Source organism: Microcaecilia unicolor, chromosome 3, assembly GCF_901765095.1.
Source record: "Microcaecilia unicolor chromosome 3, aMicUni1.1, whole genome shotgun sequence".
NCBI lineage: Eukaryota > Metazoa > Chordata > Amphibia > Gymnophiona > Siphonopidae > Microcaecilia > Microcaecilia unicolor.
The window spans coordinates 171492995-171513767 of NC_044033.1; the positions used below are offsets into that span (position 1 = coordinate 171492995).

General features: G+C 42.7%; 1 protein-coding gene across 3 annotated transcripts in view; it reads right to left on the reverse strand.

Annotated features, from left to right (window-relative positions):
• Positions 1-2237: 2237 nt before the first annotated feature.
• The window catches only part of EPM2A (EPM2A glucan phosphatase, laforin), a 124686-nt gene continuing 106150 nt past the window's right edge, over positions 2238-20773 (reverse strand). For all 3 annotated transcript variants that reach the window (XM_030196576.1, XM_030196577.1, XM_030196578.1), the window contains exon 4: positions 2238-3884. In XM_030196576.1, coding sequence (XP_030052436.1) covers positions 3607-3884 — 278 coding nt within the window. In that variant the 3' untranslated portion in view covers positions 2238-3606. The remainder of the gene's footprint in view (positions 3885-20773) is intronic.

Below are 20773 nucleotides of genomic sequence, written 5' to 3' on the forward strand. Positions count from 1 at the left end.
CAATACAAAACTATTCAACGTTGTCAAAACACATGCAGATTGTGAAATATTGCAGAAAGACCTTAGGAAACTGGAAGACTGGGCATCCAAATGGCAGGTAAAATTTAATGTGGATAAATGCAAATTGATATACATTGAGAAAAATAATCCAAATCATAACTACCTGATGGCTAAGGTCCATCCACCTTAGCTCCCAAGAAAAAGATCTAGATGTCATTGTAGCCAATACACTGAAATCCAGCAGCAGCCAAAAAGGGAAATAGGATGCTAGGAAGAATATTATAATGCCTTTGTATTGTTCCATGGGGCAACCTCACCTTGTATATTGTGTTCAATTCTGGTCACTGTATCCCAAAAAGGTATAAGCAGAATTAGAAAAGGTTCAAAGAAGAGCAACTAAAATAATAAAGGGGATGGAATCCTCCCATATGAGGACAGGCTAAAGAGGTTAGGCCTCTTCAGCTTGGAAAAGAGACAGCTGAGGGGGGGATATTATTGAGGCCTACAAAATGCTGAGTGGTATAGAACGGGTAAAAGTGAATCAATTTTTCACTTTTTCAGAGTACAAAGACCAGGGGACACTCAATGAAATTACATGAAAATACTTTTAAAACAAATAAGAAGAAATACTTGTTCACTCAAAGAACAGTTAAGATCTGGAACTCGTTGCCAGAGGATGTGGTAACGACAGTTAGCGTATCTGGGTTTAAAAAAGGTTTGGACAAGTTTCTGGAGGAAACGTACATAGTCTGTTGTTGAAATGGACATAGGGGAAGCCACTGCATGACCCAGGATTAGTACATTGGATTGTTGCTACTAATTGGGCTTCTGCCAGGTATTCGTGATCTGGATTGGCCACTGGTAGAAGCAGGATACTGGGCTAGATAGACCATTGATCTGACTCAGAATGGCTATTCTTTTGTTGTTATGACTTTGCATCAGAGGAGGCTTGGAGTGGGGAATGTATCAGAGAATGGGCTTGGAGGAAGAGTTTTGCATTGCGGATAGGTTTGAAGGGGGTCTTGGTTTGGATGGAGGGATCAGACTGGAAGATCAGATAGGGGGGTTATTTATTTATTTATTTATTTATTTATTTATTTATTGCATTTATATCCCACATTTTCCCACCCCTGGGCAGGCCCAATGTGGCTTACAACAGTAAAGGGCTGAAAAGGCATACATTAATTTGGCATAAACAATCAAGTACATGGAAGTAGGAGTGATCAGTAAGTAATTACAGAGAAGGGGAAGGGGTAAGAAAGTGGAGGATGTCATTAAGATAGGTACAGTTCAACAGTTAGGGATGCAACGGCGGGACTTTAGCTTAAGCCATTCCAAATAAGGTGGTCTTGAGTGCTTTTCTGAAGGTCAGATGATATAAGAGGGATGATCTTGGGGGTAGCATTAAGTGCACCCACACTAATCGGCAGTTGTGACAGCTAGAGTGTGGCATAATCCAAGTGTTAGGTGTCATGACCAGATATACTCTATCACCATCTCTTCTCCACCCATGATCCACCCCTAACTGTGCTAAGCATTTAACATGAGATTTTTACCATACTAGCTAGTATTGTCATGTGGTAATCATTAGCATGGGTCTGCACTAAATTCTGCTCTGTAGGAAAACCTGTGCTAGCTGCTTAGCAAACATCCTTCTTTTTGTATGGTTTCCTCCCCGGAACAATCTTGATCTTTGGAATGCTTCAAAACAATGCAGTTATAAGTACCAGAGTTGTTGAGCAACACAGGACCGCCGAGGGAGAGGGCAGGGAGGGCAAAATTCCCTGGACCTGGCGCAGGCCTGCTTCCAGGTCTGTCCTCTCCTGCTCCTGCGTGCTGCCCAGGACTCGGAAAATTACATTAACATGATATCGTGTTAATGCAATCATCCAGGTCCCGACTCCCGGCACACAGGAGCACTGGAGCAGGAGCAGACAGAGCGAGTGAGCATCGAAGCAGTGACTCAGAGACAGAAAGGTGGTGGGGTGGGCAGCGGTGGTCCAGTCCTGCCTTGGGCCCGGCTGAGCCTCTCAGCAGCCCTGGAGCAACACACTTACTTTAGCCTACACCGAGGCCCTCTTCCAGTCAAAATGAATCTAAATATTGCTGTACCAATCCTCATCAGGAGACATGCAAGCAATCACTGACATATGTAAAGCAGGATTATAATATAAACCACTGCAAAGTGAACTCAAAGAAGGTTTAAAAAAACAGTTTTATTCTAAAACCATCTAAAATATAAGCAATAAGATATTTTAGAACAAAAGAATAAATATTTAGGACTAAATGCAAAAGATGGTGCAATAGAATCAAGAAAAAAGTAAGAAGGTACCAATTCAGAAATGCCGATTCTGTTTGAAAACACTGTCAAAGTCTATTATTTTGTGAGATAAAAGTTATCCTAGCTACAAAACAAAGAATTGAAGCTGAAAAAAGAAAACTGGAGATATGAGAGATACTCTTTGCAGTCTGAAGACAGGAAGTTATAAAGCTGCAGTAAAAAGCGAGCTTTTACCACATCTTGATTTACAATGGGAGTCACCAACCTGCAGTATTTATGTACCATAGGTTGCTGACTCCCATGGTAAAGGACTAACATCGTCTGCGAGCCACCTTGCACAGAGTAAGTCCATCAGCCCGAGAGCATCAGGCCTTGAAGTGTGGCCCAATACTCCCAGGCCGTATCTTCAAGGGCTGAAGTGTTGTCCCCCTATCCCCTAAGCAGCACCTGCACCCTACCCTGATCACATCATCCCCCAAAGCAGCATCTGAACACATCAAAAATCACACACCCCCATCTTACCCCCCACCCCCTAAGGGCCTGCCAGCCCATACCTGGTAGTATAGTGGATTTCTGGGCAAGAACAATCCCTAGTCGTTCCTGTCCTTGCTGGCAACACCTCTCTTTTAGTATTGCGCTAGGGGTCACGTTCCCTTACATGGAGCGGCACTTAGGCATTCAACACAGCGCCCAATATCTAAGTGCCATTTGACCTCATGGATTTTTAGAATCTTAAAAATTTTGCATTTAATATAACTGACCTCAATTCTCCCGGCACCACCACCACCACTTTTGACTAATCACCTACTGCCTGATTTATGTACAAAGTGTATTAATCATCACTGAGAAATACTCTCATCATTGTAAGTTCATCCCAGTGGTGGTCTTGGTTCTTACTTGCTTCACTCGTGCCTCAGGTTTTTCCATTTCTCTAAAGATCCATCACTGGTTTGGAGAAATCACTTCATTTTCCCGTGCCTCAGTTACCCAGCTGTTCTTTCTCCGTTCACCCGTATGAAAATATCCATGTAATTTGTGTACCAGAAATGTGTTGCTACCCGTTATTTCAAGGGTAGTTGATTGCGGGTTATTGAATCCCTAAAGTGTGAAGAACATTAGAATCCTACCTAGAGACACAGCATACTCTATAAATCAAAATTCTTAACATGTTGAAAATAATATTATTCTTTTCAGAATTAAAGGAGGGATTACATGAAGAAGTAAATGTCAAATATGTATGAATGCACCTGTGAGCGAAACAAAGTTAGAAATTGGAGTCGCCAATTAAACCACATGTTTCAACTCCACATTTAAAAAAATCTTTACTAAACTCTGCATGTTGAGGAACGAAGGTGTCCAAATTTCTGATGAAAATCTTCCTCAGCGCGTACCAGGGCTTCTTCATCCAAGTAGATGGCTGCTCTCCTGGAGGTAACAAAATACTGTACCTTCCTGAGGCTCCATCCTATCACGTACATTAGAAATCCACATATGGCAGCTGTGGACCTACCCACTCCAGCATTGCAATGAACATAGACAGTGTGCCCATTCTCTAGCAGCCCATGCAAGAGATAGACAGCCTGAGGCAACATCCGTACTCTACCTAAAAGGAAACATAAGATAGATACTGCATAAGTTATACACAAATAACAACCAGTGCTAACAAAGTCCCCCTGCAAAGCGCCAATATAGGACATCAAAAAGTAATGCCTGAAGAGAGATACTGAAGTTATCAAGTCCTGCTGAACATTTTTCTAATATGTGCTGCCGTACTTTCTTCACTCATGCCTCAAGGTTTTTCCATTTTTTTTTTGTTACATTTGTACCCCACGCTTTCCCACTCATGGCAGGCTCAATGCGGCTTACATGGGGCAATGGAGGGTTAAGTGACTTGCCCAGAGTCACAAGGAGCTGCCTGTGCCTGAAGTGGAAATCAAACTCAGTTCCTCAGTTCCCCAGGACCAAAGTTCACCACCCTAACCACTAGGCCGCTCCTCCACTCTAAAGATCCATCACTGGTTTGGAAAAATCACTTCATTTTCCTATGCCTCAGCTGTTCTTCCTTTGATCACCCCTATGAAAATATCCATGCAGTCTGTGTACCAGAAAAGTGCTACTACACATTACTCCAAGGGTGGTTGAATTCAGGTTGCTGAAGCCCTACAGTGTGAAGAACGTTAGAATCGTAGTAGATAGATACAGTCCCCCTGATATTCAGCTGACGGCAGGAAGCGCGGTTAGCTGCCGCTGCTGGTGTTGACCCCGGATATTCAATGCCGAGCCATTTCCAGTAACAGGCATTGAATATCCAGGGGGGTTTTTTTGGCTGTATCTAACTTAACTGGCTATGTGAATATTCAGCGCTGGTCGTTTAAGTTAATAGTAGGCATAGATAGGACCGCTATTTATGTGGTCTGATTTGCCTGCTAACCTTAGCTGGCCAGCACTTGAATATTTGTGGATAGCCAGTTATATCGCGCAATATAGCCGGTTAAATAGCACTGACTATCAGGCCCAGTGGCTCTAAGCCTATATTATGTACAGTGCAGACAGATTTTGCAGCTTTTTTTGTTTTCATGTTTATTGTTGTTATTTCTATATTTTAAGAATGTTTTTATTGTAATCCACCTACCTCCCAATATTCAAAACTATTTAACCGGCCAGGAATGGCTCCTGGCCGGTTAAATAGTGTTTAAGTCCCTAACTGTGGCTATTTAGCAGGAGATAACTGATTATCTCCTGCTGAATATTCTGGTTAGCAACTAGCCGCTAACTGGCTATATAGCAGGACATAGCTGGTTAGGCTATTCAGCACCAAATTGGCTATGTTAGGTGGTCAAAATAAGCCGCTTAAATGGCAGGCCTATCTTTTGACCTCTAAAAAGTTAACTGATTAGCCCTGAATATCTGCATAGCTGGTTAACTTTCTAGCAGCCAAAACAAACCTGAATATTCAATGCCGGTCGCCGGATATGGACCAGCACTGAATATCCAGGTTTAACGCCGGCGGCAAACAGCAAACCGCTGCCCATCACCGGCTGAATATCGGGCCCCTAATGTTTAGATGGAATATAAATTAATGAAATACAATAAATAAATATTTTGAGTCTCATTTAGCCAGCAGTAGGTGTTGAAAAAAAATGCTCACCGCCACTGACTGAATATTCATAAATCTCCACTTTCCATGTGGTGGCCATCTGAACTCCAGAACTCCGCCTTATGCAGTCCACACTGAGAGTGTTGAGCTGTGAACTACCTGTTGTGAACTGCTACTGTGACATGAAAAAGTTGGTGTCCTGGAGTTCAGATAAGTGCCATGATTTGAGAACTGTTACTGTGGAGATATTCAGCTTGGTACTCAGACCTGTATATGAACTGAATGTGTTAAGTTTGGAATATGTTTTTTAAATTTTCCTTTTTTTTTTGTAATACCGTTTTTCTGATTTTTTTGAATGGTTATATAATTGACTACTATGTATTACCTATAGAGTTTTTTTTTTTTGTCTAGGCTAAATGTACAGTGGGGGAAATAAGTATTTGATCCCTTGCTGATTTTGTAAGTTTGCCCACTGACAAAGACATGAGCAGCCCATAATTGAAGGGTAGGTTATTGGTAACAGTGAGAGATAGCACATCACAAATTAAATCCGGAAAATCACATTGTGGAAAGTATATGAATTTATTTGCATTCTGCAGAGGGAAATAAGTATTTAATCCCTCTGGCAAACAAGACCTAATACTTGGTGGCAAAACCCTTGTTGGCAAGCACAGCGGTCAGACGTCTTCTGTAGTTGATGATGAGGTTGGCAACTCGCAGCTTCAGCTCCCTCCATAAGTTTTCAATGGGATTAAGGTCTGGTGACTGGCTAGGCCACTCCATGACCCTAATGTGCTTCTTCCTGAGCCACTCCTTTGTTGCCTTGGCTGTATGTTTTGGGTCATTGTCGTGCTGGAAGACCCAGCCACGACCCATTTTTAAGGCCCTGGCGGAGGGAAGGAGGTTGTCACTCAGAATTGTACGGTACATGGCCCCATCCATTCTCCCATTGATGCGGTGAAGTAGTCCTGTGCCCTTAGCAGAGAAACACCCCCAAAACATAACATTTCCACCTCCATGCTTGACAGTGGGGACGGTGTTCTTTGGGTCATAGGCAGCATTTCTCTTCCTCCAAACACGGCGAGTTGAGTTCATGCCAAAGAGCTCAATTTTTGTCTCATCTGACCACAGCACCTTCTCCCAATCACTCTCGGCATCATCCAGGTGTTCACTGGCAAACTTCAGACGGGCCGTCACATGTGCCTTCCGGAGCAGGGGGACCTTGCGGGCACTGCAGGATTGCAATCCGTTATGTCGTAATGTGTTACCAATGGTTTTCGTGGTGACAGTGGTCCCAGCTGCCTTGAGATCATTGACAAGTTCCCCCCTTGTAGTTGTAGGCTGATTTCTAACCTTCCTCATGATCAAGGATACCCCACGAGGTGAGATTTTGCGTGGAGCCCCAGATCTTTGTCGATTGACAGTCATTTTGTACTTCTTCCATTTTCTTACTATGGCACCAACAGTTGTCTCCTTCTCGCCCAGCGTCTTACTGATGGTTTTGTAGCCCATTCCAGCCTTGTGCAGGTGTATGATCTTGTCCCTGACATCCTTAGACAGCTCCTTGCTCTTGGCCATTTTGTAGAGGTTAGAGTCTGACTGATTCACTGAGTCTGTGGACAGGTGTCTTTCATACAGGTGACCATTGCCGACAGCTGTCTGTCATGCAGGTAACGAGTTGATTTGGAGCATCTACCTGGTCTGTAGGGGCCAGATCTCTTACTGGTTGGTGGGGGATCAAATACTTATTTCCCTCTGCAGAATGCAAATAAATTCATATACTTTCCACAATGTGATTTTCCGGATTTAATTTGTGATGTGCTATCTCTCACTGTTACCAATAACCTACCCTTCAATTATGGGCTGCTCATGTCTTTGTCAGTGGGCAAACTTACAAAATCAGCAAGGGATCAAATACTTATTTCCCCCACTGTAGTTGATCTTTTTTCCCCCCATATCTTTGAAATAATTTTTTGGAAGGAATTTCTTGAAAATAATTTTATGAGCATAGTAGTCCAGTAATTGTTTGATCCCAAATACTCACAACGTTGTCTTTGAGACTCAAGTGAGGGGGGGATTTTGAGGATTTTGCTCCTTTTGTACAATCTCATGTTGGGAGTCCCTAAGCACTCTGTTGTGTATCTTTATCATAGACGTTTATACATTTTCATAGTTTTTTGTCTGCTATTCCCTATATTTTTGAGGATTATTTCAAAATGGCTCTTTTCCAGTGCATGGTAAAAGTATGTGGTATTTCACCCTACAGAGAAAATAGATGATACAGACAGGGTTGCGCATCAGAAGGGGCAGGTAAGAAGGGCAACTGCCTAGAAAGCAAGGCCTAGAAGGATTCAAAGCACCTTGTTAGGGGGTAGGTGCTAACCCTCCACATTGCCACTGTAGCAGCAGGAGCTTTTCAAAGTCTCTTACACAACCATCAGCTTGTGGCTCATTATCAGAGAGGGATGTAAACTAGCTATGAATATATACCCTGGGCTGCCCAAGGTGTTGGCTTGATGTTAGACAAACACTGGGGGTTGGAGTGGTGTTCAGAGCTATCCTGACAAAACATACAGAGGAAGTTTGTTTATAAATTCCAGCATGTACTTCCCAGCAAGGAATTTGCCCCTGCAAATTCTGCAAGCATACGTTATGACATGCTAGGCAAAATGAAAAGCAGGAGAGACAGAAGGAACACAAAGAGGTGGAATCCTTGGATTTACTTCTCAGATCACTGAACGAGGTAAGAGCTTGATGGAAGGAATGGCACTACAGATTTTATTAAGGAAATGTCAGTGTTTGGGGGAGAGAAGTATGTTCGTTGTTTACGGTCCTGAGTAGAAGGCAAAAGGAAGCATTTGCCTAATAGTTTAAAATATCTGGGTAAGTAGTCGGTGCTGGGGGAAAGACAGTCAAGTTAGAGAAGGTAATCTCATTGCTATTATAAGGTTTAAGCTTGGATTAAGGTTGCTCTAAAAGACTTATTTGTTGGATGGAAATATTACTTAACAGGGGCTGAAGAAATGATCTCCCAGTTGATTAATAATGAGAGGCTAAGGCCTGTGATATGTAGAAACAAACAAGCCAAGAGCTGAAGTCAGCAACTGAGAAGCTGACAAGGGAAGTTGACTGGCACTTTAAGCCCACCTACTGTAGTCTGTACCATGGAGAGTTGGAATAGCCAGGATTGGGAATTGTATTGCCTGATTTGGAATCATACTTTGGATTAAGTTGTGCAAGGGGACTGTATGTTACATGTGTACATAACTATGGAGAGAGTTGACCTAGAGAGACTGGTTGTGGCAATATGCACCTCAAAGTTCGGTGAAGCAATGGATTTCAAAAGTACTCATGTATCTGTAGTCTCCATATGTTTCAAAACTGTGCTTCTGATATAGTTACATAACAAGTAAGTGATGGCAGATAAAGACCTTAATGGTCCATCCAGGTTGCCCAACAGTCACATTCATTATCAATTCAAGATTAAATCAAGAAGGAAGGCTCTACTGCTCCAAATTTTTATGATTTGCCTGCTAATAGCAGAACCCACAAGTAAGTAGAGGCATCATCATACATAATACTCACAAATGTTGCTGACTTTATAGTTGGTCATCAAGACTGTTGTAAAATAATTATCTTTAGAGGCAATAAGGAATCAGAGAGGGGCAAGGATAAATAATGCTGCATTTTAGAAAAAGCAAAAAAAAGCTAGTCAGGAGAACAAAAGTGGAACTAGTAAAGGAAAGCATTAAGATGCTGAAGGAAAAAAAACAAAACCTTTGTTCAATAGGCTTTTAGATACATTAGTGAAAGAAGTAAAATGGGCATTGCTTGTATGGTAGACACCTGCACTATGAGTGCCTTGATACTGGCAGTCAGAAATTGCAGGGCACATGCTTTCACTTTGAAGTTTCCCCCAAGAGAGGGAAACAGGAAAAGAAACTGAAGCAGCGTTTTAAGGTGAGAAGCGCATGTTACAAAGAAAGCGTACAACACTGCAGTTCAATAAGGCAATTGATTTTTCTCATTATAGAGAGTGACAATTTTGAAAAAAAGAGAAAAAAAATGTCATGTCTCTGGATATCTAGTACACATCTGTCAACATACCTTATGGGCTCTATGGGACCCTGTGCTAGTGGCAGTGGCCTTTTTTGGCCCACACTGAGGCCCTTTTTACCATGTTAGGCCTGTGGTAGTTCTGATTTGCCATGCGGCAAGCCCGTTACTGTGTGGCAACCCTTTAGTAAAAGGATCCCTAAATGATTAACCTCTTGCTTTTTGTTTCTAATGATTTCAGATCAAAGACAGCTGAAGGCTTAAAATGTGCTCACTTATTTTCAAGTTGGAAAACGTACACTTATATGTGGCCCAATGGCACATTTCTCCTTCCTGTTAGCAAAGTCATGCATGTATATGTGGAGGACTTGGAAAGAGGCATGGCAACAGGCATAGTGCAATGTGTCTTAGTAGGCTGGCAGAATATGTGAGTGAGGGTGTAATGTGTCTTTGTAGGCTGGCAGAATATGTGAGTGAGGGTGTAATGTGTCTTTGTAGGCTGGCAGAATATGTGAGTGAGGGTGTATGTGGTATGGCCTGTATGTTTCTCTCAACAGAGAAGGTTTAGGGGTAGGTCTGTAGGGTGACTGTGTGCCTATGTATTTGTTTGGGGGGGTTGTATCTGTTTCTGGGATGTATGGCGAGTCAAAGGGAGTGAGGTATTATGTCTAGAGGCGGTAGATATGGAGGTAGCAAGAGGAGCTGAGGGTGTCTGGGGAGGATGTATGGGATGGGGCCCATTAAGGGATGTTTGGGGAAGGGTGGATGGGTATCTGTGTGTTGGATGAATGGGAGGGTGTTGGGGAAATGAAAGAATATCAAAGACACACTGTTTTTTCACCTTACCTCATATTCTCTCCTTGCTTATTCCCCTCTTATATCCCCACACTCTCCTCTTCTCCCTACACATGTTGTCTTACTCCTCTGATACTCATTTCTTCATGCCTGCACATAAGTGTCTCTCCAGGCTGTGGCTGAGCAGCAGGTCATGTATTAACATTTACCAGTACACCCTAATGTGATGGGGGAATGGACTATCAGCAGAACAGGATTTAAATATGCATCAGTTCCTGCTGTCACTTGGCTAGTGTTGTGACAGGAACCAAGTGATCTTGCAGGTACACTATGAAACTGGCCCCATTGCAGCGGGAGATGATCTATGCTTAAGTGCTGCCCCTGCTGCAGGTCTATCTGGAGTCATTTAGAGCTAGATTTGGAGTTGGTTCAGCAGCAAGTAACAGACAGTCTGCCACTCGGCTTCTCCCATTATATTGCTTGAAGCAATTTCTTTGAGGACCTATTAAATAATTCTTTACTTTCATCTGACTGATCTAGGTATCTCAACCCTATTTTCATTGTATATTCTGCAGTAGACAGCACCGCAGAATATATGTATAACTTAAAAACCATTTATAGTGGCTAAATATTGATCTCAAAAGCTTTTGCTAAGTCGATTAATTATGCCACTATTCTCTCTGGAAGAGTGTTTTTTTACATGTCTGTTGATCAGTATCTGGAAGGTAAAGATGTGGTTAGCAGTTTGGTGCTTTTGAAGGAACCAGTTGAACCTGCGTGTAGACTTTTGCCGTTCATTAGGAATTTCAGCATTTGTTTGTTGAGCACATTACAGAACAGTTTGTTAATGTTACTATTGGCACAAAGTCCTCTGTAATTATTTGGGTTAGTAGATAATCACATCTTAATAGATTGGTGTAATTAACACCTCTGGCCATCTTTAAGGAACAAGCCAGAAAGTATAATCAGTTCAATAGTTTTGCTAGTTCATTTTGAATCTCTATATTGTTGTATCTCAGCATTTCATTTAGTATTTTTTGGGGGCAACATGGTTTTCTGGGTTTCAGTGTCTGGACGTAGTTTTAGATTTCCTGTATCGTTATAGAACTGTCTATTTATGTTTTTATATTCTTACTCTTTCCAACAGATTTAATTTATCTTGGGGGTATTTTTAATCTTGTATGAGGTATTCAGGTTGATCTTTTCATAGAGATGCTGGATCTGCTCAGTCTATATTTTACATTTTGGATTGCTAAATCTGGGTTTCAGGAATAAGGTGCTCATTTTCAAAAGATAAAAATGCCTAAAAAGTGGCAAAAAGCAGCATTTGGACATTTTCCTCACAAAAATGTACAAACCAGTATTTTCAAAACCTGTTTTGCAGACGTTTATCTATGCAATTCGTCTGCAGTTCGTCCAAATCATAAAGGGGTGTGTTGGAGGTAGGATTAGGATGGGCTGAGGGTGTTCCTAACATTTGGACGTTTTACAGATATAATGGAACAAAAAACGTCTAGGGCTGAAACATTTTGGCCTGCACCCGTTCTTAGAACAAATAAGGAAAAAAAGGTGCCCTAAATGACCAGGTGCCCACTGGAGGGAATCAGGGATGACCCCCCCCTTACTCGCCCAGTGGTCACTGACCCATTCCCATCCTCCAAAAATGTGAACAAAAATATTACTTGCCAGCCTCAGATGTTATAGCCAGGTCCATTAGAGCAGCATGCAGATCCCTGGCGTAGTCTACTGGTGGGTACAGTGCACTGTAGACAGGTGGACCCAGGCCCATATTCCCCCCCCCCTACTTGTTACACGTGTGGTGGAAACTGTGAGCCCTCCAAAACTCACCAGAAACCTACTATGCCCACATATAGGTGCCCCCTTCACCCATAAGTGCTATTGTGATGGTGTACAGTTGGGGGTTGGGGGTTTTGGGTGGGTTTGGAGGGCTCAGCAGACAAGATAAGGGAGCAATGGTGAGATGTGTACCTAGGATCTGTACCTAGGTTCATTTATATGAAGTCCACTACAGTGCCCCCTAGGGTGCCCCACTGCTCTTCTAGGCTGTTTGGGGGACCAGTCAACTAAAATACTGGCCCCTTCTACATCACAATGGCTTGATTTTCTACATTTTGCACTTGGACCTTTTTTTTTTTTTTTTTTTTTAATGGACCAGAAAGATAAACATTTTAAGCGCAAAACATTTAGAAAATATCCATTTTCAGAAAAAAAGATAGATGTTTTTCTGTTTCAAAATTGGCTATAACCCCCACTTGAATTTTGGACATTTTGAGCAAAATGTCCAAAGTTGGACTTAAACGTCATATCAAAAATGCCTCTCCATGTCTCTTCTACATTTCTCAGAAGGAATTGCTATTTATGGCCTCTGCACTTTCAGACAATTTTTTTTCTCCATTTTAGGATTATCTTGTAATTTCTAAGATTTGGAGATAGATGTTGCATAAATCTTTGAGGTGCTCTCTGTGTTTTTTTTTTAATATTTTATTTTCCATTTTCAGTAATTTACAAAGATACATCTTTGACAAGATACTCCAGCACATAATATAAAATTATACAATGAAAGAAGGAGAAAAAACCCCAGTAAATATTACACATTGCTGGTTATATAGTCCACTAATATAATATGGATTCAAGATAGATTCTATTATGCCAAAGGAAGTTGGCTAAACAAAAATAGAAGTTTAAGGAAACAAACAGGAGGTTCCCCTTTTAATAACGGACCCCAAATACGGATTAAACCCTAGATACTCTTCATATTAAGGAATGTACACAATTGTTCAGGTTCAAAGAATATATATTTCTTATCTTTAAAAGTCAAAATACACTTGCATGGAAATCTTAATTGAAAACCAGCCCCAAGTTTTAAAGAATCCTGTTTCATATCCAGAAACTTTTTCCGTCTCTGCTGAGTCCATCGAGCAATATCAGGAAAAACTGAGACTTGACCTCCTCTAAATTCTGGATGAATTTTTTAAAAATAAAGTCTCAACAAGGATTCTTTATCTTGCAAAAATACGAAAGAAACAATTAAAGTTGCTCTAGTTTCAGTATTATCCTTCGACTGTTCTAGAAAATCTGTTAAATTAAGTATTTCAGTCGGGGTCTCCTGTTTATCAGTAACATCTTATTGCGGGTTGGTTTTCCTGTCCAAGTAATACATTTTTTGTATAGGAGGAAGGGATTGCTCAGAATAGTTATATATCTCCTTAAGAAATCTTGTAAACATATCCCTTGGAGCGGTGAATTGAGATCTATGAAAGTTTAATAACCGCAGGGGAGCGCGGAGATGCCAGGTTGAGTGCATGCCAGACACCAGGTATATTTTGGGGGGTGACGGGTTAGGGATATGCATGTCATAGCATTTTTTTTTTATGTGAACTTTCCTGTCAATGCCTGAGCCAAATCACCACTCAGGCACTGACAGGAAAGTTGACATTTAGCACTAAGCTGCAGATTACTGCTACAATTTTGATGCGGCAGTAATTTGCATGCTTATTAGTTTGCTTGTTTGTTAGTTTTTTTGCACTAATTTCACAGTAGAGCGAGGACTCTATCGCAAACTTTCATGTTTTAACTTTCTATATTCCTTATCAAACCAGATTGGTTTTGATGTTTTGTCTCTAGTCTGTTTATTAAGTTCTGTTTGCTTATAGTAGATTTGGGGGGCAGCTCTAGTTCTTAAATGCTGGACATTAAATAATATTTCATATAGACTCAGATATTTAGTATGAAAGTTATCTCCAGTTCAGTCCACTTCATTCATAGTGAACATGGAAAATCATAATCAGTTTGTGGAACTGAGGTAGAGAGATCACTTGACTTACCCGCAGCTCAGAGATATAACAGTCAATATTTAAAGCTGTTTATCTGAGTAGCAGGTACTGAAACCCAGATAAATAGCACTGACTGAAGCCACCCCTGGATTTTCAGCAACATTATCTGTATAATGCTGATGATGGTCATTGCACACTGCCCCAGCACTATCCAAATTGCAGCAGGGCAGTCTGTGGGCTAAGCGAGGGTGGGCCTACTAGTTGTTTGGTTAGTAGTAATATATAGTCCATAACCCAATAAAGTTAGGGCAGCAAAAAGGATAACCTAATTTTACCAGTTAGCACTCCAGGTATCAGGCTGAGTATTGCCGTTATCCAGATAGTAGCTCCTTTCGGCGCTGAATCCAGAGCCTCAGTACCACACTATCCAGATACCAGTGCTGAACATCTGGATTTAATTCAGTCATAGTGGCTGGTGTTTAAAAGAATGCTGACCACCCTGGCTAAATATTGGCCACATGTGAAGATAGATTATACACAGAATGTGAACAGGGGACTTCACATGTCCTGGACAAGACAGAGAATTTCCATAATAATTTACAAGAGGTTCTGCCAAAAATAGAGTTTCCCTTAAAACAGGTACAGACTTGCATATTTAAGTCTCTTCACATACAGAGAGAGGAGCAATTTTTAAAAATTAAAAAAAAAACTGTACATGAGGAAAACAAACGTACAACATCCCCCACCCCCATAAACACACACATATGTGGGAGCATAAGAACATAAGCGTTGCCGTACTGGGAGAGACCGAAAGTCCATCAAGCCCAGTAACCTGTTTCCAACAGCGGCCAGTCCAGGTCACAAGTATCTTGCAAGATCCCAGAACAGTAAAACAGATTTTATGGTGGTTAAAACAGATTTTATAGTGGTTAATGGAATTTGGTCAGATGAGGGAAAGGTGAGTAGTGGAGTGCCTCAGGGATCAGTGCTGGCAGGGCAGCCGAGAGGGGGGGGGGGGGCAGGGGGGCCAAAAGGGCCCAGGCCTCCAAGGGGGGCCCGGCGCTGAGGTCAGGCCGCTGGCACTGCAGTCCCCGGTCTCACCTGCCTGCCTCCACGGCTCTGGGCCCCCTTCATTCAAAGCGGCAATCGCAGATCGCATCTCTTCTGGCCTTCCCTCCCTGTGTCCCGCCCTCGCAGAAACTGGAAGTTACAACAGACGAGGGTGGGACACGGAGGGAAGGCCAGAAGAGACGCGATCTGCGATTGCCGCTTTGAATGAAGGGGGCCCAGAGCCGTGGAGACAGGCAGGTGAGACCATGGACTGCAGCGGAAGGGGGAGCGACGGGGGACGGCAGGGGGGCGGAGGCGGGGCGGCCTTGCCCCAGTCCCTGCCTAGTCTCTCGGCGGCCCTGAATGCTGGGGCCGATTCTGTTCAATATATTTGTGAGTGACATTGCCGAAGGGTTAGAAGGTAAAGTTTACCTTTTTGCGGATGATACTAAGATTTGTAACAGAGTGGACACCCAGGAGGGAGTGGAAAACTTGAAAAAGGATCTGCAGAAGCTAGAAGAATGGTCTAAGGTTTGGCAATTAAAATTCAATGCGAAGAAATGCAAAGTGATGCACTTAGGGAGTAGAAATCCACGGGAGACGTATGTGTGTTAGCCGGTGAGAATCTGATATGTACAGACGGGGAGAGGGATTTTGGGGTGACAGTATCTGAGGATCTGAGGGCAACGAAACAGTGTGACAAGGCGGTGGCCGTAGCTAGAAGGTTGCTAGGCTGTATAGAGAGAGGTGTGACCAGCAGAAGAAAGGAGGTTTTAATGCCCCTGAATAAGTCGTTGGTGAGGCCCCAACTGGAGTATTGTGTTCAGTTTTGGAGGCCGTATCTTGCTAAGGATGTAAAAAGAATTGAAGCGGTGCAAAGAAAAGCTACAAGAATGGTATGGGATTTGCGTTACAAGATGTATGAGGAGAGACTTGCTGACCTGAACATGTATACCCTGGAGGAAAGAAGAAACAGGGGTGATATGATACAGACATTCAAATATTTGAAAGGTATTAATCCACAAATGAACCTTTTCCGTAGACGGGAAAGCAGTAGAACTAGAGGACATGAAATGAAATTGAAGGGGGCAGACTCAAGAAAAATGTCAGGAAGTATTTTTCCTCTATGCAGGAAATCTAGATTGCCCCAACTTGACATTTCGTCCTTTAGATTGTAAGCTCTTTTGAGCAGGGTCTGTCCTTCTTTGTTAAACTGTACAGCGCTGCGTAACCCTAGTAGTGCTCTAGAAATGTTAAGTAGTAGTAGTACTTGGAATGCCCTCCCGCGGGAGGTGGTGGAGATGAAAACGGTAATGGAATTCAAAAACGCAAGGGATAAACATAAAGGAATCCTGTTCAGAAGAAATGGATCCTCAGAAGCTTAGCGGAGATTGGGTGGCAGAGCCGGTGGTGGGAGGCGAGGCTAGTGGTTGGGAGGAGAGGCTAGTGCTGGGCAGACTTCTACGGTCTGTGCCCTGAAAATGGAAGATACAAATCAAGGTCAGGTAAACACATAAAGTAGCACATATGAGTTTATCTTATTGGGCAGACTGGATGGAATGTGCAGGTCTTTCTCTGCCGTCATCTACTATGTTACTAACCTGCTTATTTTCGAATGAGAAGGACTGCCATCTTCCGACACAAATCGGGAGATGGCCGGCCATCTCGTAAACCCGGCCAAATCAGTATAATCGAAAGCCGATTATGGCCGGCTTCAACTGCTTTCCGTCGCGGGGCTGGTGATAGTTGAAGGTGGCGTGTCGTCAGGGTAGCGAAGGCGGGATGGGGGCATGGTTACGAGATGGCCGGCTTCGCCTGATAATGGAAAAAACAAAGCCGGCCCTGACGAGCATTTGGTCGGCTTCACTTGGTCCATTTTTTTTCAGGACCAAGTCTCTAAAAGGTGCGCCAACTGACCAGATGGCCACCGGAAGGAATCGGGGATCACTTCCCCTTACTCCCCCGCCAGTGGTCACCAACCCCCTCCCACCCAAAAAAAAATTTATATTTTTGCCAGCCTCTATGCCAGCCTCAAATGTCATACCCAGCTCCCTGTCAGCAGTATGCAGGTCCCTGGAGCAGTTTTTAGTGGGTGCAGTGCACTTCAGGCAGGTGGACCCAGGCCCATCCCCCCCCCCCCCCACCTGTTACACTTGTGGTGGTAAATGTTGAGTCCTCCAACCCCCCACCCAAACCCACTGTACCCACCTGTAGGTGCCCCCCTTCATCCCTAAGGGCTATGGTAGTGGTGAACAGTTGTGGGGAGTGGGTTTTGGGGGGATTTGGGGGGCTCATCACACAAGGTAAGGGAGCTATGTACCTAGGAACAATTTTTGAAGTCCACTGCAGTGCCCCCTAGGGTGCCCGGTTGGTGTCCTGGCATGTGAGGGAGACCAGTGCACTAGAAATGCTGGCCCCTCCCACAACCAAATGCCTTTGATTTGGCTGTGTTTGAGATGGCCGGCATCGGTTTCCATTATGGCTGTGTGTTTTATGGATGTTTTGCTTACAGCATATACTACTTTACTAACCAGAATATTGAACTATATTGATGAATCTTTCTTTTACAGCTTCCTGAAAGACTACAGTTCTGTTTTGTCTCTGCTGGTTATTTGGTTGCGCTATTCATTGTTTGTGTACAATGCATGGTAGGGAGAGGAGGGAGGGTGGGTTAGGCATCATAACGTGACTTGTGATGGAAGTGTGGGGAAAAGGGGATTTCTTGGGGGGGGGGGGAAGAGGGGTTGGGTTCTACGATCTCAAGTATTGCTGGAATTTACAATATTAGGATGCCAGGGCTCTCCATATTCAGCGTGTCAGGCGTAGACAAGGCACCCGAACCCCGGATTCACCTCACTACCTTATATATTTTGAATATTGTAAATCTTTTGTTCTATGAGTGGCATACATATAGCTACATGGAATGTGTCAAATGTTGGTTCGCCACTTAAGAGATATAAGATATGGACTGAATTAAGCAAACAAAAAGTGCATCTTTCAAGCCTACAGGAAACCTGGCTTAATGACACTGGACATGAGAAAGGTTTTGGGTCAGAAAGTGGTATATGCTTCTTCCAGGCAGAAGGCACACTGGAGCGGTGATTTTAATTGGTAAAGCCCTCCCAGGCAATATTGAAAAAGTAATCAAAGACCCCAAAGGGAGATACTTTTTGTTGCTATATACCTGGCAGAGTCAGAAAATGTTGATTGTCAATGTTTACTGTCCTAACACTGAGGGTCATGTTTTTTTGCTTCATGTACCTAAAAAATGCATGGAATTTGGGTCTGTACCTATTGTCATGTATGAGGACTTTAATATAGTATCTGAATCAGCTATGGATAGAAGTCCACCTGGCTGAACTGGTGGGGCCACCATACAAGTCTTCCTTATTTGCAGTCCAGCCTAGATGTGGTGGATGTCTGGCGTGCCTTACATCCATCTGACCTGGAGTTCATGCACATGGTGAGGGAACATTCCTTGGCTTCCAGGCTCTGGAGGTACCTGGTCAAAATAGCCCCGACAAAAATGTTCCAAATAAAAAAAGCTCCCGCCTTAATAGTCCATGACATAACAGCCACTGTCAAAATGGCCTGCCCACAATATAACTCTTGATGTTAACCCCCTGACAAAAGGGCCCGATCAGGCTGCCCAGAATATGGGACTGCATTTTTTTCCCTAATAATCTTACATTGCCAAACAGGATAAGGTTGGTAAGACTATGAAAATGATGACAATATTGGGGTTTTTTTTAATTAGCTTGTTGATGGAAGAATAGTTTCTTTAAATAGCAGAACAGATCATGAATACCAGTTTGTAGCTATAGAATTTTATTTATATATGCTTTATGCAATTGAATGCTGGTAGGAGTCTTTATCACTGAAAATTTCAGTTGTAGTTTATTATATTTTTTGTGATGTGTTATTTTTTCTTAGGGGGCTGTTTTGTTAAGAGGGCTATTTTGTGGGCGGGGCAATTTTGTTAGGGTGTGAAATGTCAAGGGTTATTTTGTTGCAAGGCTGTTTTGCCAGGGCTTTTTTGTCGGGGCTATTATTTTTATTACATTTGTACCCCGCGCTTTCCCACTCATAGCAGGTTCAATGCGGCTTACATATTAATATACAGGCACTTATTTGTACCTGGGGCAATGGAGGGTTAAGTGACCTGCCCAGAGTCACAAGGAGCTGCCTGTGCCTGCAGTGGGAATCGAACCCAGTTCCCCAGGACTAAAGTCCACCACTCTAACCACTAGGCCACTCCTCCTGCCTAGTGGTGCCCCATCCATGGAGAGGCTCTCGGCATGTAGAAACATTCTGTGATGACGATAGAGTACTACTATCTAATGAAGATATAGTAAACTGCTTCCAAAATGTTTTGTGAACATTTGCTCCAATATGGGTACTATGGATCCCAGCTCAGCAGCTGACTTTAGTTCGCTGGATTTGCCAACTTTGCAGCCCAATGATATGGAACAATTTAATGCTCCTATCACCTCTGGAGAGGTCCAAAAGTTTTATAGAATACACCGGTTTATAGAATACACCGAGCGCCCATCTGCGTGACTTAGTCACAGGCAATTACGCCAAGTAAATGCCAATCCCTAAATTACATGCAGACTGGGTGTATTCTATAACAATGCACATAGATTTTAGAAATGCCCTTGACCCGCCCCATTCCATGCCCCCTTTTCAACATGCAACTTAGAATTTATGGGCATCACGTTATAGACTATGCTTAGACTGTTCTGTGTGTAAATTCTAATTAATGCCAATTAGTGTCAAGTGGCAATTATCTGTGCTGATTAGGTAATTAAGTTGCGTATGCAATCCAGAATACAACTGGATTTGCGAGCACAACTTAGGTTGCACTATATAGAATCCAGGGAATAATAGGCATCTTATCATTTATTGCACACTAATCATTAGTGGACGCTACATCTATTAGTGCACCTTAGTGAAAGGACCCCTAGGATCAATGGTGTACAGCTCTGATGGTTGTATTAGTCCTGGAGAAAACTGGAGTCTTTGTAGATAGAAGGAGGGGATGTTATGTCGGGGTATATAATGTTCAGTCAACATTCTGTTTTTGATTTGTGGTCCTTTATTCTGTAATCACTGAGTGTTTCTCTATTTTGCGCATGTAACTGTGCTGAGAGATTCCCCTAGTGTTTTAGTTTGTGGAGGAATTTCTGAGAATGAAGGGTATATTTTATAGAATTGGATCTGTACCAGAAGCGGAGCCAGGTTGTGATGTCAGGCAGAGCGGAGAGGCACGTGCACACACCCACTGCATAGGTATGACGGACTGGCTGAAAAATAGGCGTCAGCACTGTCCTTAGTCTGTTTGAGGGTGCGGTCACTCCCCTGGCGCCCCACCTAGCTACATCTCTGATCTGTACATTTTATACTGAGTTTCTGTCCCATCCTGTATAGACTCCAGTTGTAGGGGTAAATAAAAACAATCAATGCTTCACGGTATATTTGGTCCAGCTGTTTTTCCTCTTTATTTTGGGTACACATCTCTTTCTCAAGATGTTTGTTATGATGTAGCAAATATTCAAAGGTGATTGTGCCTTGGGAATTAATTCAAGCTTTGGAGAAGAAATGGACTTTGAAAATAGCCTTAAACCTTAGGACTAAAAGTTCTTTTTGAAAGTGGAAAGGAATATTATTCCAGAGCATAGGAGAAACAATCAAAAAGGT